Here is a 16820-nt window from a genome sequence, read left to right on the forward strand (position 1 = left end):
CGTTTAAAGTAATGGTGCTTCATATAACATTATCCAGAGAAACAAATGTTAATGATAAATCCCCTGTTATGGTTGTACTGGCTACTGTATACAGGCCACCAGGGCACCATACAGACTTTATTAAAGAGTTTGGTGATTTTACATCCGAGTTAGTTCTGGCTGCAGATAAAGTTTTAATAGTTGGTGATTTTAATATCCATGTTGATAATGAAAAAGATGCATTGGGAGCAGCATTTATAGACATTCTGAACTCTACTGGGGTTAGACAACACGTTTCAGGACCTACTCACTGTCGAAATAATACTCTAGATTTAATACTGTCACATGGAATTGATGTTGATGGTGTTGAAATTATTCAGCCAAGTGATGATATCTCAGATCATTATTTAGTTCTGTGCAAACTTCATATAGCCAAAATTGTAAATTCTACTTCTTGTTACAAGTATGTAAGAACCATCACTTCTAACACAAAAGACTGCTTTTTAAGTTATCTTCCTGATGTATCCAAATTCCTTAGCATATCCAAAACCTCAGAACAACTTGATGATGTAACAGAAACTATGGACTCTCTCTTTTCTAGCACTCTAAATAAAGTTGCTCCTTTACGCTTAAGGAAGGTTAAGGAAAACAGTTTGACACCATGGTATAATGAGCACACTCGCACCCTAAAGAGAGCAGCCCGAAAAATGGAGCGCAGCTGGAGGAACACAAAACTAGAGGTATTTCGTATTGCTTGGCGGGAAAGTAACATATCCTACAGAAAAGCATTAAAAACTGCTAGATCCGATTACTTTTCTTCTCTTCTAGAAGAAAACAAACATAACCCCAGGTATTTATTCAATACAGTGGCTAAATTAACGAAAAATAAAGCCTCAACAAGTGTTGACATTTCCCAACACCACAGCAGTAATGACTTTATGAACTACTTTACTTCTAAAATCAATACTATTAGAGATAAAATTGCAACCATTCAGCCGTCAGCTACAGTATCACATCAGACAGTGCACTATAGACCACCTGAGGAACAGTTCCACTCATTCTCTACTATATGAGAGGAAGAATTGTATAAACTTGTTAAATCATCTAAACCCACAACATGTATGTTAGACCTTATACCATCTAAGCTCCTAAAAGAGGTGCTTCCAGAAGTCATAGATCCTCTTCTGACTATTATTAATTCCTCATTGTCATTAGGATATGTCCCCAAAACCTTAAAACTGGCTGTTATTAAGCCTCTCATCAAAAAACCACAACTTGACCCCAAAGAACTAGTTAATTATAGACCAATCTCGAATCTCCCTTTTCTGTCCAAGATACTAGAAAAGGTGGTATCCTCACAATTATATTCCTTCTTAGAGAAAAATGGTATATGTGAGGATTTCCAGTCAGGATTTAGACCGTATCATAGTACTGAGACTGCTCTCCTTAGAGTTACAAATGATCTGCTCTTATCATCTGATCGTGGGTGTATCTCTCTATTAGTTTTATTGGATCTTAGTGCTGCGTTTGACACAATTGACCACAACATTCTTTTGCATAGACTTGAACACTTTGTTGGCATCAGTGGAAGTGCATTAGCATGGTTTAAATCGTACTTATATGACCGCCATCAGTTCGTAGCAGGGAATGAAGATGTATCCTATCGATCACAAGTGCAGTATGGAGTACCTCAAGGCTCAGTACTAGGGCCGCTACTCTTCACGCTTTATATGTTACCCTTGGGAGATATCATCAAGAAACATGGTGTTAGCTTTCACTGTTATGCTGATGATACTCAGCTCTATATTTCTTCGCAGCCCGGTGAAACACACCAATTTGAAAAACTAATGGATTGCATAGTCGATATAAAAAACTGAATGACGAGTACGGTAATTTCTTACTGCTAAATTCTGAAAAAACAGGTGTTATTTATACGACCTAAAAACTCTGCTTGTAATAACCTAGAACACTGTCTAAGACTTGATGGTTGCTCTGTCAATTCTTCGTCATCAGTTAGGAACCTAGGTGTGCAATTTGATCGCAATCTTTCCTTAGAAAGCCACGTTTCTAGCATTTGTAAAACTGCATTTTTCCATCTCAAAAATATATCTAAATTACGAGCTATGCTCTCAATGTCAAATGCAGAAATGTTAATCCATGCATTTATGACCTCAAGGTTAGATTATTGTAATGCTTTATTGGGTGGTTGTTCTGCACGCTTAGTAAACAAACTACAGCTAGTCCAAAATGCAGCAGCAAGACCATATTAGCCCGGTCCTGTCAACACTGCACTGGCTCCCTATCAAGCATCGTATAGATTTTAAAATATTGCTTATTACTTATAAAGCCCTGAATGGTTTAGCACCTCAGTATTTGAATGAGCTCCTTTTACATTATAATCCTCTACGTCCGCTACGTTCTCAAAACTCAGGCAATTTGATAATACCTAGAATATCAAAATCAACTGTGGGCGGCAGATCCTTTTCCTATTTGGCACCTAAACTCTGGAATAACCTACCTAACATTGTTTGGGAGGCAGAAACACTCTTGCAGTTTAAATCTAGATTAAAGACCCGTCTCTTTAACCTGGCATACACATAACATACTAATATGCTTTTATTATCCAAATCCGTTAAAGGATTTTTAGGCTGCATTAATTAGATAAACCGGAACCGGAAACACTTTCCATAACACCCTATGTACTTGCTTCATCATTAGAAGAATGGCATGTACGCTAATATTTGTCTGTTTCTCTCTTGTTCCGAGGTCACCGTGGCCACCAGATCCAGTCTGTGTCCAGATCAGAGGGTCACTGCAGTCACCCGGAAAGGACCTCTACATCCCAGAAAGACAGCGGAGACCAGGACAACTAGAGCCCCAGATACAGATCCCCTGTAAAGACCTTGTCTCAGAGGAGCACCAGGACAAACCCACAGGAAACAGATGAGTCTTCTGCACAATCTGACTTTGCTGCAGCTTGGAATTGAACTACTGGTTTCGTCTGGTCAGAGGAGAACTGGCCCCCCAACTGAGCCTGGTTTCTCCCAAGGTTTTTTTCTCCATTATGTCACCGATGGAGTTTCGGTTCCTTGCCGCTGTCGCCTCTGGCTTGCTTAGTTGGGGAAACTTCATCTACAGCGATATCCTTGACTTGATTGCAAATAAATGCGCAGACACTATTTAACTGAACAGAGATGACATAACTCAATCCAGTGATGGACTGCCTTTAACTATCATTTTTGCATTATTGACACTGTTTTCCTAATGAATGTTGTTCAGTTGCTTTGATGCAATGTATTTTGTTTAAAGGGCTATATAAATAAAGGTGACTTGACTTGACTTGACCACCAAGCTGGCCATCGAACGCCCGAGAGCCCGATAGCGGTGGCCTTAGTAGCTCGCAGGGTAAGGTCCGTATCGCTGTGCAACTCCTTAAATGAGGCCAGGCTGTGCCCCAGTTCACCTTAGACTTTCATCCATTGGGGGAAGGTGGGCACATGTGTGTAGCCAAAGCTTCATCCACTGGAGGGATCTTCTCATAGCCCTTCTGCCCTGCACCGTCAACCGCAGTGAGGGCATGCAGATGTTCTGAGGCAGGTAGAGTATGGGGAGCGCCAAGGCTTTTTGAGCTCCTCATGGACCTCAGGGAAGAAGGGTGCTGCCCTCTGGGGAGGGGCCTGGCAGCGTCCTGGCGGGAACCACTCATCTAGTCTGTGTAAGGGCTCCTCAGGTGCAGACTAGTGATGGGTCCCGCTTTTCTGAAATTATTTGGCCCACCCCAGCCCACCCCGCAAATAAAGTAAAATTTCTTTACCTGCCCCGACCCACAACGTGCATCCGGGACATCATGGAAGTTATGTTACTACTTAGACCTTTGTATTGTAACCTCATCAGCCTTATATATATGAAAATATATATTCCAAATATTTAATATAGGCTATAGGGAATTGCACTAGTGATGGTTCATTCATGAATGTATCTTTTAGGTGAACGAATCGTTTTCATTGAAGTTCCTCCCTCCACAGCAGTGCGTGAGCGTGGTGCTATTAGCAGTACATGAACAGGCAGCTCAGGAACAGCTCTATGAACTGTTTCATCCGGTCAAAGAGTTACTCAACCTCGAGCCAATAGTATGAGATGTTACGGAGCATGTGATTTGTTGCATGTAGTGAACGAATACGCCCTTCACTGAACGAGATCGAGAGATATTCTCGTTTATCAACGAAATGAATGAGAGTAAACCGGGTCAGTGGGCCAAGGGTGTCAATCTCGATCAGCAATCAGCAGAAACAAAGCGCTGTTAGTTATAGGTACTGTGCACATACGCTTGTTTTCACATTTAGCATACAGAACATAAGTCCACGTTTAATCGATTTATTAATGTGAAAATATTATATATGAACTGTCTGACCAAACAATTAAAATCTTAATTATGCAAGAAAACCTCATGGTTTGTTCATCTGAACAACTTATTTAGACTATATATTTAATAGGATTACGCACACATTTTAATAAAGCCAAATCAGTTTTTGTCAAAAAGTAAATACGTTCGTTGACTTAAGACACTTTTTTTTTTCTTTACCCTAGGGTAAGTAAGAAGCATTAATGTAAAGGGAAAACATATTATTTTCCTATTATCAACTGTTTTTCAAACTTTGAGAAGTTAATATTTTGACTATTACACTTTGTGTGTGTGTGTGTATGTGTGTGTGTGTGTCTGTGTGTCTATGTGTGCAAAATGGCCACAATCTTGGCAAAACCTATTATTGTATACAAATTGTGCATTAAATCATACTATTAAGGTACTGCTAATACATATGTATACAGCGTGGATACAAAAACACAGTTTATATTAAAGTATAAATATTTTTAGACATTTTTATGATTGTATTAAATGTTACAAAAGACAGAAAAACTTCAGCCTGAAACATAAAACTGAGTTGCAAATGTAAACTCTGCAGAGCCCACACAATAAACTATCTATATAATATATTTTGGTTTCCAAACCATGGAAGCCCTTTCCCACCTAATATATGTATATAGTAATATAGTAAGTAAGGAAATAATGAAAGTATCAGTAAGGAATTAATGAAAGGAAAGCAGTAATAAAAAATTACTTCTGTATTCAGTTTTACAGTAATTAAATACAGTAATTACTAATAATGTTTATTTGATGATACATTTTTAGCTCACTGCTTGATTGAATCAACTTTTATATTTAATAATCTACATGAAAGAAGTCCTTTCAAATATTTTAAAAAATGTTTATCTCGAACACCATAAATAAGGGGGCTAAGTAGTCGTGGTAACAAGTTTGTAAGAAGATAATTGAAAAAGGTGATTTTTGACCGTAACGTAGGTACAAGTTGGCCATAAATTTTGTCTATAACAGGAGTGATATTGGACAACATGGACAGCAGAAGCTGTGCTCCATGTAACAGGATGGTGCTTTGGGCCTTTTTTGCTGAGGATTTATCAGAGGAAGCCCTTCTGGCCGCAATCAGCACTTGATAATATGTGAATACAAGAATTACCCACACAACAGATGTATAAATCCCGTGTGTAATTTTGCTCTGTTCTTCATGATAAGGTGTGCTATACACATTAGTTGTACTACAGAGACTACTTGTTCTAAAAACAGACAAAGGGCGAACAACTGAAAGGAGAATCAGGTCAGCCAGTCCAGGTAAAACTCCAACACCCCAAATCAGAGAGATGAGGATGTATGTCCTGCGCACTGTGCAGATCTGATGGTGATGCAGTGGTTTGCAGATGGAAATATATCGCTCAACGGCCATACCGGCCAAAGTCAGAGGAGTGTTCTTGTGAGTAGTTGAGGATATGATTAGAAGTGAAACACAGAACGGAAGAGGAACCTTTGGCCATGCATAAGCCATCACACTTAGACTTACACTGAAAAAAACTAAGAGCATATCATTGATAACCATGTGAATATACAATATATATCTTGGATCATTGTAGAAAACAGAACTCTTAAAGAATGTGAAAACAAACATTCCATTAACGCAGGTTACTATGATCCCAAGAAGAACAATGGTGAAATTTTTTGCAAAAGCTTCTGCATATCTCTCTGCTGCGGTGAAGTCAGACATTGTAGAATTCATTGTCCTTTTGCACCGGTATAAAGTTCTGTGACTCCTTTTTCTTTGTATTTTTGTTTTCCTTCTAAATGACGTCCACAACTTTCTGAAGTCCATCAAGCAGAACAATGAATATTTTCCATCTGTGTCAACTGAGCTTAAAATAAAACAGATACACAGAGTATGTAAGAGTGAGAAGTTATTAGCAACAAATGAATTAAAAAATAAAGCATTACAAAAACCTTTGAGTGCTCACCTTCTCAACTTAGTAGTCGACTGGATTGCCTGCAGATGTAAAAATGGACAGGTTTAAATACTTCAGATGAGCAAGAGGAGACAACAAGGGAGAAAAAAAAAAGATTTGGGAGGGAGATAGAGATAGAGGAAAGAGAGAGAGGGCCCTCCAAGTTTGAACATAGGCTGGTAATATTGAGATGGGCATAAAGCAGGATTACAATGTTACATGGTGCCTGCTTTCCTTAAATTATTAAATAATATTTTAAATATACAAATGCAGGCGAAAGCATAAATATACTTCGTCAAAATGCACCTCTGTTTTGCTGTGCTGCTAACAAACCTCAGAGCTCAAGGGGGGCGGCAGAGTCACCTTTAATTTTCCCCAATTGGCCTTATTTATATAATGCTTCGTAGAAATCAACATCAAGTCTAAATATCTAAAAAGATCATTTCTCAAATGGTCATATAGTGATTCAGATAAACAAATGTACAGTCGTGGCCAAAAGTTTTGAGAATTACATAAATATTGGAAATTGGAAAAGTTGCTGCTTATGTTTTTATAATGGCAATTTGCATATACTCCAGAATGTTATGAAGAGTGATCAGATGAATTGCATAGTCCTTCTTTGCCATGAAAATTAACTTAATCCCAAAAAAACCTTTCCACTGCATTTCATTGCTGTCATTAAAGGACCTGCTGAGATCATTTCAGTAATCGTCTTGTTAACTCGGGTGAGAATGTTGACGAGCACAAGGCTGGAGATCATTATGTCAGGCTGATTGGGTTAGAATGGCAGACTTGACGTGTTAAAAGGAGGGTGATGCTTGAAATCATTGTTCTTCCATTGTTAACCATGGTGACTTGCAAAGAAACGTGTGCAGTCATCATTGCATCGCATAAAAATGGCTTCACAGGCAAGGATATTGTGGCTACTAAGATTGCACCTAAATAAACAATTTATAGGATCATCAAGAACTTCAAGGAAAGAGGTTCAATTCTTGTAAAAAAGGCTTCAGGGTGTCCAAGAAAGTCCAGCAAGCGCCAGGATCGTCTCCTAAAGAGGATTGAGCTGCAGGATCGGAGTGCCACCAGTGCAGAGCTTGCTCAGGAATGGCAGCAGGCCGGTGTGAGCGCATCTGCACGCACAGTGAGGCCAAGACTTTTGGAAGATGGCCTGGTGTCAAGAAGGGCAGCAAAGAAGCCACTTCTCTCCAAAAAAAACATCAGGGACAGATTTATCTTCTGCAGAAAGTATAGTGAATGGACTGCTGAGGACTGGGGCAAAGTCATATTCTCCGATGAAGCCCCTTTCCGATTGTTTGGGGCATCTGGAAAAAGGCTTGTCCGGAGAAGAAAAGGTGAGCGCTACCATCAGTCCTGTGTCATGCCAACAGTAAAGCATCCTGACACCATTCATGTGTGGGGTTGCTTCTCATCCAAGGGAGTGGGCTTACTCACAATTCTGCCCAAAAACACAGCCATGAATAAAGAATGGTACCAAAACACCCTCCAACAGCAACTTCTTCCAACAATCCAACAACAGTTTGGTGAAGAACAATGCATTTTCCAGCACGATGGAGCACCGTGCCATAAGGCAAAAGTGATAACTAAGTGGCTCGGGGGCAAGAATGTTGAAATTTTGGGTCCATGGCCTGGAAACTCCCCAGATCTTAATCCCATTGAGAACTTGAGGTCAATCCTCAAGAGGCGGGTGGATAAACAAAAACCCACTAATTCTGACAAACTCCAAGAAGTGATTATGAAAGAATGGGTTGCTATCAGTCAGGATTTGGCCCAGAAGTTGATTGAAAGCATGCCCAGTCGAATTGCAGAGGTCCTGAAAAAGAAGGGCCAACACTGCAAATACTGACTCTTTGCATAAATGTCATGTAATTGTCTATAAAAGCCTTTGAAACGTATACGTATGAAGTGCTTGTAATTATATTTCAGTACATCACAGAAACAACTGAAAAAAAGATCTAAAAGCAGTTTAGCAGCAAACTTTTTGAAAACTAATATTTATGTAATTCTCAAAACTTTTGGCCACGACTGTATGCAGAAAAATTGTGCATACATCTTTCTTCTGGATGTGAAATCTATAAATTGCAAATCAATTCTTGAAATTGTGAGCAACTCAATGGTTTCAGATCTTTGCCTCGTAAATGCCTCATAATCAGTGTAATTAACACACACAAAAAAAGCTCAACCTCCAAATCCTTTGCTTGAAAATGGCAATAATGGTTTAGATTTCCAAATGCCTCCAGTATTCCAGTTCTGCCACAAGAAAAAGTGCATACACCTTTTTTCATCCATCTTTTTTCAGCATGGAAGCAATCTGATACTTCTGATTCATATCCAGTTTTTGGCATTGTTTTCATACTTGATGAAGGTAAAAATCAAAAAGTAGTTGACTGTAGTGGCACGTGAGGTGGTGGGATTAACAGAGAGTGTTTAAAGTGATGCAAATACGCATTTATATATATATATATATATGATGTGTTTGTCTTGAAGCAGCACTGTGCAGACCCATCAGCGTATGACATCAAAATAACATGAGAGCAATATGAAAGCGTAAGGAGGCTGACAGCTCTCACAGCCAAGAACGGTGCTTCTCCTCTGCGGCTATCCGGTAAGATTATCATAGAGTATATTTAACATAAGAGAGTTCATTTCTAGCACATTTGTTGCAAAACGTTGCGCCAGAAATGTGGTTCATTGTGAGAGCATGAGTCTGGATTTGCTGTGCTTTTATTGTGCTTCCCATTTTCTTCCTCTCAGAAGCCTCGGAGGAAAAACAGAGGAGCAAAGGGCAGAGCAGCGAGTTAGCAGAATGAGCTCACTCTCCCAATAGCAAAATAATTCCCTGGTGCTCTTTTCCCATGAGGACAAGCAACCCTGTGAGGTGTAGGTCGTTTGGACATTTTTACAGTTTCCAAGGTATTTAGAAGATTTTACCGATGACACTGTGTCACGGACAGCTTCTAATGTGAAGGATTGAGTGAACTCCATGAAGGACTCCACCTCGATCCTGCTGCATAGTGAGCCAGATGACGCCAGACCTGGGGTGCATTTCCCGAAAAGCATAGTTGCTAACCTGTTAGCAACTTTGTTGGTTGCAATACAATTTCCCATTGATTTCCCAATTTCGCGATCTCACCCGGAGCTGACTACTGGCTACAATGAGGTGGTCATTGCCATGAATCCACGGCCCCAGGATGAAAAGCCAAGGCTGGTTCCCTTTCCAGGGATCTTCAAACTGCACCCTCCAGGGGTTGTTATGGGGAATGCGTAGTCATGACCCATGTCTGAAGCATACATTGAAAAACACCAACAACATGCTAGCCGGCGACAGCCCATGACATCACTACTGGTGTGACTATAGTATAAATAGGTGGTGAGAGAACATGTCAGCCTCTTCTTCATCTTTATTGACTGTTTTGTTTGAAGCATACAGTGTTTTGGAGTGCATGTTTCTCACCAGATGCTTTGCTCTGATCCTGCAGTCAACATGGCTCATGTGCTATTGGTGTGTACGTGTGTGGTGAAGAGCAATTGTGTTCAGCTCTTGAGGAAGTTGGATGCACTCTGCTGTTTTCATTGTGATGAATGCACAGGACTACTGAGGGGGATGTGAGTATTTCATCATTTACCTGAATTTGTTGACAGCGCTTGCATGAGTGTGTTCGTCTCTCACGGGAATAGCGATGCATTCACGATAGCAGTTTCGTTCGTGCTTGATTTCTGAGGTAATCTAGCAGTTGGGGGAGTTTGTTTAGCTCCTTCTGGATCTGAATGCATGCTGCACATTTCGTCTTGGTGAGAACATGGAAAGGACCTGACAGGAAATTTCTCCCTATCAGTAATTTCCTTTTGTTTATAACGGAAATGTATAGTGTGGGTCTGTCTGCAGTTTTTTGACACATGGTTTATATCATGTCCTTCTCAGACAACCACATTATGCAGCACTCCGGCTTGAAAAAAAATTTCATAAAAAATAACATCCATTCTCGTCCCGCATCGACAGATTCCAACATACTGTGCCAACATCGAGGAGATGCATGAGAATGGTTATGAGAAGATGCCCCTTGTTGAAAAGATGCTGCCCTGCTGTCTCCCCATTGGGGAGGCATCTTCTCTTAAGACTTTCTCCTTGCCACATAAGCCTTTTAGGATACATCTTGCTTAAATGGAAGGGCTTAGCAGCAAGCAGCAAGTCAGGCTGTCACTTCATTGCACACAATGGCAGTGCTTCAGGCATATCAGGCTGTTCTGCTGAAAGAGCTGGTTAAAGGTGAGCACTCTACAAACCCAGGGATCCTGGCCTATCTCGATCTGAGGATCAGAAACGGGCACAGAAGACTAGTGTCATGGCTCGAAACAAGGTGTCAGCGCTTTCGTCCAGATTACAGTGATATTTGAGTATCTACTCATTTCCCCAGGATGTCACCAGTATATCCCCTCTTGCTGAGGCATTGAGCGGGAAGTATAGGTGCCCTTTTCAAGAATCTACTTGTGTAATACTGTCAAGCATTCGAGTTCTCTTCCCTTCTGATGAGTTGGATTTCTCGCTCCGTGGGCAGTGCTTGAGAGCACACCATTCTCTTCGTAGAGTTCTCCTCTCATGTAAAAGTTGTAAATGAGTTCTCTGTTTTCCCAGAGCAGTGGTAGTTCAAGCTCCCCTCTAAGTTGAAAGCTGAGTGTTAGCCCCATCAGCTAGATTTTTACTGCTAGCTATATGATGAGGGCTTCACGCAGTTGCTTCGTGCCCATTCATTTTGGGCGCCACTCCACCTATGTACCCTCAGGATACCTATTTAAACAAGGTGTTGCTACTAGGCATCTGTTGAGACAGTTCCTTCAGCAAGCTCATGCAAGAGCAAGCAGTAGCCCCTGTGTGACAGGCCTTATTATGATGCTAGCCTCTTGGTTGTATCCCCTTAAAGGAATCTATTCTTGATTCCAAACCTTGAACTGTGCCCCTGACCCAGTAGACTGGTCCTAACTGGTAAGTTTGTGTATGTTATTTAGTCCTTTGGTCATAAGGGATAATGTCTATCATCCCAGGGACAACTCCCATGGAAATTGTAGAGTTGGTACTTAATGCTTGCCATGTTTCTGGCCTGCACTCACTTTTGCATGGCGTGGGTATACCATCCACATAACAACCCCTATAGGATGCAGTTCAAAGTTCCCTTGAAAGGGAACGTCTCAGGTTACTTATGTAACCATGGTTCCCTGAGTAGGGAACGAGACACTGCATCCTCTAGCTTTCTACCATGTTTGAGACGCAAGCTTCAGATGAATAAGTGGATGACATGTACTCCCGGTGCCTATTTATACTATAGTCGCACCGGTAGTGATGTCATGGGCTGTCACCGGCCATGTTGTTGGTGTTTTTTGATGCATGATTCAGACATGGGTAATGAAAAGGAATTCCTCATTGCGACCCCTAGAGGATGCAGTGTCTCATTCCCTACTCAGGGAACCATGGTTAAATAAGTAACCTGAGATATTCTGCTCTCCCCACGATGGAGGTTTTCCAAGTTTCTTGCTTGGAAGAGGTGGGCCAGAGCACGGTTTAGTTGGGCTAAGGCAAGGTATGCATGTAGTGTGAGCGTTCACTGTTCCTGAGCGCAGAACTGGAAAAGTGCAGCATGATTGCGTGAAAATGTCTGGGTGACAAAAGTGATAGATGATCTGTTAAGCAATATATTGTGAATGGGCAATGTGTTACTGTGTCCCAAATGACTCAAAGTAATAAACCACAAAGTTAACAAGTGGATGCTGCATAATGGTGGTGGATGTAAAGAGCTTTAGGTGTACAGCAGAACACAATAGAGCACTATATTTAATGCCTCATTCATTCATTCGTTATTTCATAATGAAGCTTTCATTTTCCATTATCTGTTCCACAGTTTACTCAAATAAAAATATATGTTTAGGAGACTTTCACACACTCACTAATGAGCTGCCAAACACAGGTCTCACAAAATACAAGAAATGCGTTGTTTTGATTAATTAATAAACAGTTTATCACTCTAAATATAACAGCTGTGACTTTGGATTGTGATTACACACACACACACACACACACACAGACAGACAGACAGACAGACAGACAGACACACACACACACACACACACACAAACATACATATAAACTTTTTAAAATAATGTTTAATGTTTTTAAATAATTCTGTTTATTCTGCAAATTTACAATTTTGGATTATTGGATTTATTGATTTAAAGTAAGTAAAGTTTTTTTTATTTTTACATATTTTATTTAAAGCCATAAAAACATTGCTTAATTACACTGTAAAAAGCTTTACCCTAAAACAGTTATTTCCATCTTATTAAAACCATAAAATTTTGTTTGTATAAATTGGTGTTTATCTTGATACAGTGATTCAATTAAACAATATTTCTGACTTGAATAAAACCAGTTAATTTATATTTTTCCCTTTTTTAGAGTATACTAACCAACTGATAGATAGATAGATAGATAGATAGATAGATAGATAGATAGATAGATAGATAGATAGATAGATAGATAGATAGATAGATAGATAGATAGATAGATAGATAAATGATTATAGCACAAATCCACACTCTCAAAACAATGGTGGTCTGTACGTAACACTTTAAAAAGCTAGGATTTATTTAAAGATAAAAATTCTGCACATCTCCAGTAAACAAAACATGAAGAATGATTCAAAACTAAACATTTATAAACCAAAGTTGGGGTTGTCTACACATTTTCAGAAGCACACTTTTTTACAGATCATACACATTTTCAGAAGCACACTTTTACAGTCCAGACTAGGATTCCAAACACTTGGCACATTATAATATTAGGAATATTGTTTCAGATCCTTTTAATGTTCTTCAACTTTACACTCTACTCTCGTGTCTATTTTAGTGAGACCACACACAAAATACCTCCTCAGATACTTGCGGAACTTTTTATCCCGCACTCCGTATATGATTGGACTCAAAAAGCGTGGCAAAATATAGACAATTAGATAGTTGGCGAAACGGATTTCCAGGATGCGTCCCGGGAAGATGATGTTCAGTATGCCCTCCACACTTGGAGACACATAGGACAGCAGGCACATCAGCAACTGAACCCCATGGAGCAAGATAGTGTTGGTCGCGCGATTGGCTGAAGTTCTCTCAGTGGAGAGCGCGCGGGCCGCAAACACGACCCGCAGATACGTGCACAGCAGCGTAAGGAACACCAGCGAGAAATAAATGCCGTCGAACGCCTGACGTTTGTACAGTAGCACAGGGTCTTTGAACACATTCTGCCTGAGACAAAAAACATTCGTTTGGAAGAAACTCAAAGGCTCTGTGCCTAAAGTCACGAAAAGGTCAGTGATGTCAGGAAGCACGGATACTAACCAAATTGCCGCTATGAGAATGTACGCGCGGCGCACGGTGCAGATCTGCGCATGACGCAGAGGATAGCAGATCGCGATATAACGCTCGATCGCCATGCCGGCCAGGTTGACAGGCGTGCTGCGGGTGGTGAACACAGCCACAAGGATAAAGAAACAACACACTCCTACACTGATAGTGTACAAGATGTAGCTGACCACAAACAGAGCGATGGTTACAGTGAGCTGCACTGCGTCATTAATCACCATGTGTATGAAAAGTATATAGCGAGGGTCTTCATAAAAGATCTGGTGTCTGAAGAAGGTGGCAACGACGCTGCCATTGATGTAGCTGAGAAGGAGCCACACCAGGACTACAATGAAGTTCTTCACGAAGGCCATGGTAAACGTGTCTCTGATGAAGAATAATTGGCCTCCTGTTGAATTCATTATGCAGGCCTTAAAAGATAAAAAACATAAGTGCACAATCACTTCTATCTTTTTTTTTATCACTGCCTTTCCCTTTTTTCAAAGTGGCTTACATTGCATTGTAGATACACACTTTAATATCTATCTACACAGTATGAAATACAGTTTGTGATATTATATTATATACAGTATATGGATCTGATTAAGCACATATCTTAAATACAGTGTAAGCCACTTTGGATAAAAACCATCAATCAAATGTAAGGGGCAGTTTAAGAACCAACCACTGATAAACCTATAGTATAACATTAAAACCTTCATTATTAATTTATCATGTTTATGGGATAGCAAGCATATTTAAAAAGCAATTATATCCCTATGAAACACAAATACACACATAACTCAATTTTAACATATTTGCTATTAATTAATTTGTATAAATCAGCTATAAAAATGAAGCAACAATTGCTCACGTTATGCTTATTATTATAAGAAATTATATTTTGGGCTTGTGATGCAGATACAATCATCATCTACTTGCTTTTCCAGAACATAGTGCTTTTGATTATAAAATTACAGTACAGTAAAAAAAAATAAAAAATAAGGCAAAACAATAGATTCCTCCAGTGCAGTCATCGAAGGCTTTAACATTTTCCAGTCTAGCTGTCAGCACTACAGAAATATCATTCATAGTTAGCACAGAATTAATGAATAGAAACAAAACAAAGGAATATTAAAAATTACCTTTTCTAGTTACTAGTAACTAGTCAGACTGCAGAACTCACCTCTACTACCTCTAGTACTTGGCAAGCACATACTGTGAAGACATGACCACTTTATAAATGCTCCTGCACGCTGATTGTAGCTGAAGATGTCAGTTATGTCACTAGGGAAAATATGGAGAAAACAATTTGAAATAGGATGTATCAGAATGGCCTTTTTTAAAGGGATAATTCAACCAAAAAAATGAAAATTTGATGTTTATCTGCTTACCCTCAGGGCATCCAAGATGTAGGTGACTGTTTTTTTCAGTAGAACCCAAACCAAGATTTTTAACTCAAACAGTTGCAGTCTATCACTCTTATAATGTAAGTAGGTTGGAATAACTACTAGAACATACACAAAAAAAAAAAAAAAAAAAAAAAAAAGATATATATATATATATAATATATATATATATATATAGAATTTTTTCTTTTACCTCTGATTCACGCAATGTCCGAACTGTTAGAACTCTCCTGTGCGCGTTCTTAGCAGCAGGTGCTTGAGGCGTCTTCTTCTTCTTGCTTTATGGTGGATGGCAGAGTTATAAGTGCATTACCACCACCTGTCTCTCAAGTGGACCATTGACAATTCTAACTGAGATTGTAGATAGAGTGTCAACGGTCCATTTGAGAGATAGGCGACAGTAATGCACTTATAAGTCTGGGTTCTGATATAAAGCAAGAAGAAGAAGACGCCTCACAATCCTGCTGCTGAGAATGCATTTAGGAGAGTTATAACAGTTATGACATTGGTAGAAGCATGGAGATGTTTAGGAGAGATGGCAGTGGAGTTTTTAACCAGATTGTTTAACAAGATTTTGGAAGGTGAGAGGATGCCTGAGGAATGGAGAAGGAGTGTGCTGGTACCGATCTTTAAGCATAAGGGAGATGTGCAGAACTGCAGTAACTACAGGGGAATTAAGTTGATCAGTCACACCATGAAGTTATGGGAAAGAGTAGTGGAAGCCAGGCTGAGAGAAGAGGTGACCATCTGTGAGCAACAGTATGGTTTCATGCCGAGGAAGAGCACCACAGATGCCATATTTGCTTTGAGAACGTTGATGGAGAAGTATAGAGAAGGACAGAAGGAGCTGCATTGTGTATTTGTGGATCTAGAGAAAGCGTACGACAGAGTGCCAAGAGAGGAGTTGTGGTATTGTATGAGGAAGTCAGGTGTGTCAGAGAAGTATGTGAGGGTGGTGCAGGACATGTATGAGGACAGTGTGACTGCAGTGAAGTGTGCAGTAGGAACGACAGACTGGTTCAAGGTGAAGGTTGGACTGCATCAAGGATCGGCCCTGAGCCCTTTCCTGTTTGCAGTGGTGATGGACAGGTTGACGGACGAGGTCAGACAAGAGTCTCCCTGGACTATGATGTTTGCGGATGATATTGTGATTTGTGGTGAGAGTAGTGAGCAGGTTGGGAAGAGCCTGGAGAGGTGGAGGTACGTGCTGGAGAGGAGGGGAATGAAAGTCAGTAGGAGTAAGACAGAGTACATGTGCGTAAATGAGAGGGAGGGCAGTGGAGTGGTGCGGTTACAGGGTGAAGAGGTGAAGAAGGTGGAGGAGTTCAGGTACCTGGGGTCAACAGTGCAAAGTAATGGAGAGTGTGTTAGGGAAGTGAAGAAAAGAGTGCAGGCAGGGTGGAGTGGGTGGAGAAGAGTGACAGGAGTGATGTGTGATAGTAAAGTATCTGCAAGAATGAAAGGAAAAGTTTATAGGACTGTGGTGAGACCTGCGATGTTGTATGGGTTAGAGACAGTGGCATTGAGTAAAAGGCAGGAGGCGGAGCTGGAGGTAGCAGAGCTGAAGATGTTAAGGTTTTCGTTGGGAGTGACGAGGATGGACAAGATTAGAAATGAGTTTATTAGAGGGACAGCGCATGTTGGACGTTTTGGTGACAAGGTGAGGGAGGCGAGATTGAGATGGTTTGG

The 16820-nt window shown here is 40.2% G+C and overlaps 2 protein-coding genes across 2 annotated transcripts; both read right to left on the minus strand.

Annotated features, from left to right (window-relative positions):
* Positions 1-5168: 5168 nt before the first annotated feature.
* On the minus strand, positions 5169-6197 carry LOC132160455 (odorant receptor 131-2-like). Its single transcript, XM_059570137.1, has one exon. The coding sequence runs from the start codon at positions 6195-6197 to the stop codon at positions 5169-5171; it is 1029 nt and encodes a 342-aa protein (XP_059426120.1).
* Positions 6198-12992: 6795 nt separating this feature from the next.
* On the minus strand, positions 12993-14180 carry LOC132160456 (odorant receptor 131-2-like). The gene has a single exon (XM_059570138.1). The coding sequence runs from the start codon at positions 14142-14144 to the stop codon at positions 13194-13196; it is 951 nt and encodes a 316-aa protein (XP_059426121.1). The 5' UTR covers positions 14145-14180; the 3' UTR covers positions 12993-13193.
* Positions 14181-16820: the final 2640 nt, after the last annotated feature.

Source organism: Carassius carassius, chromosome 17, assembly GCF_963082965.1.
Source record: "Carassius carassius chromosome 17, fCarCar2.1, whole genome shotgun sequence".
Classification (NCBI taxonomy): Eukaryota; Metazoa; Chordata; class Actinopteri; order Cypriniformes; family Cyprinidae; genus Carassius; species Carassius carassius.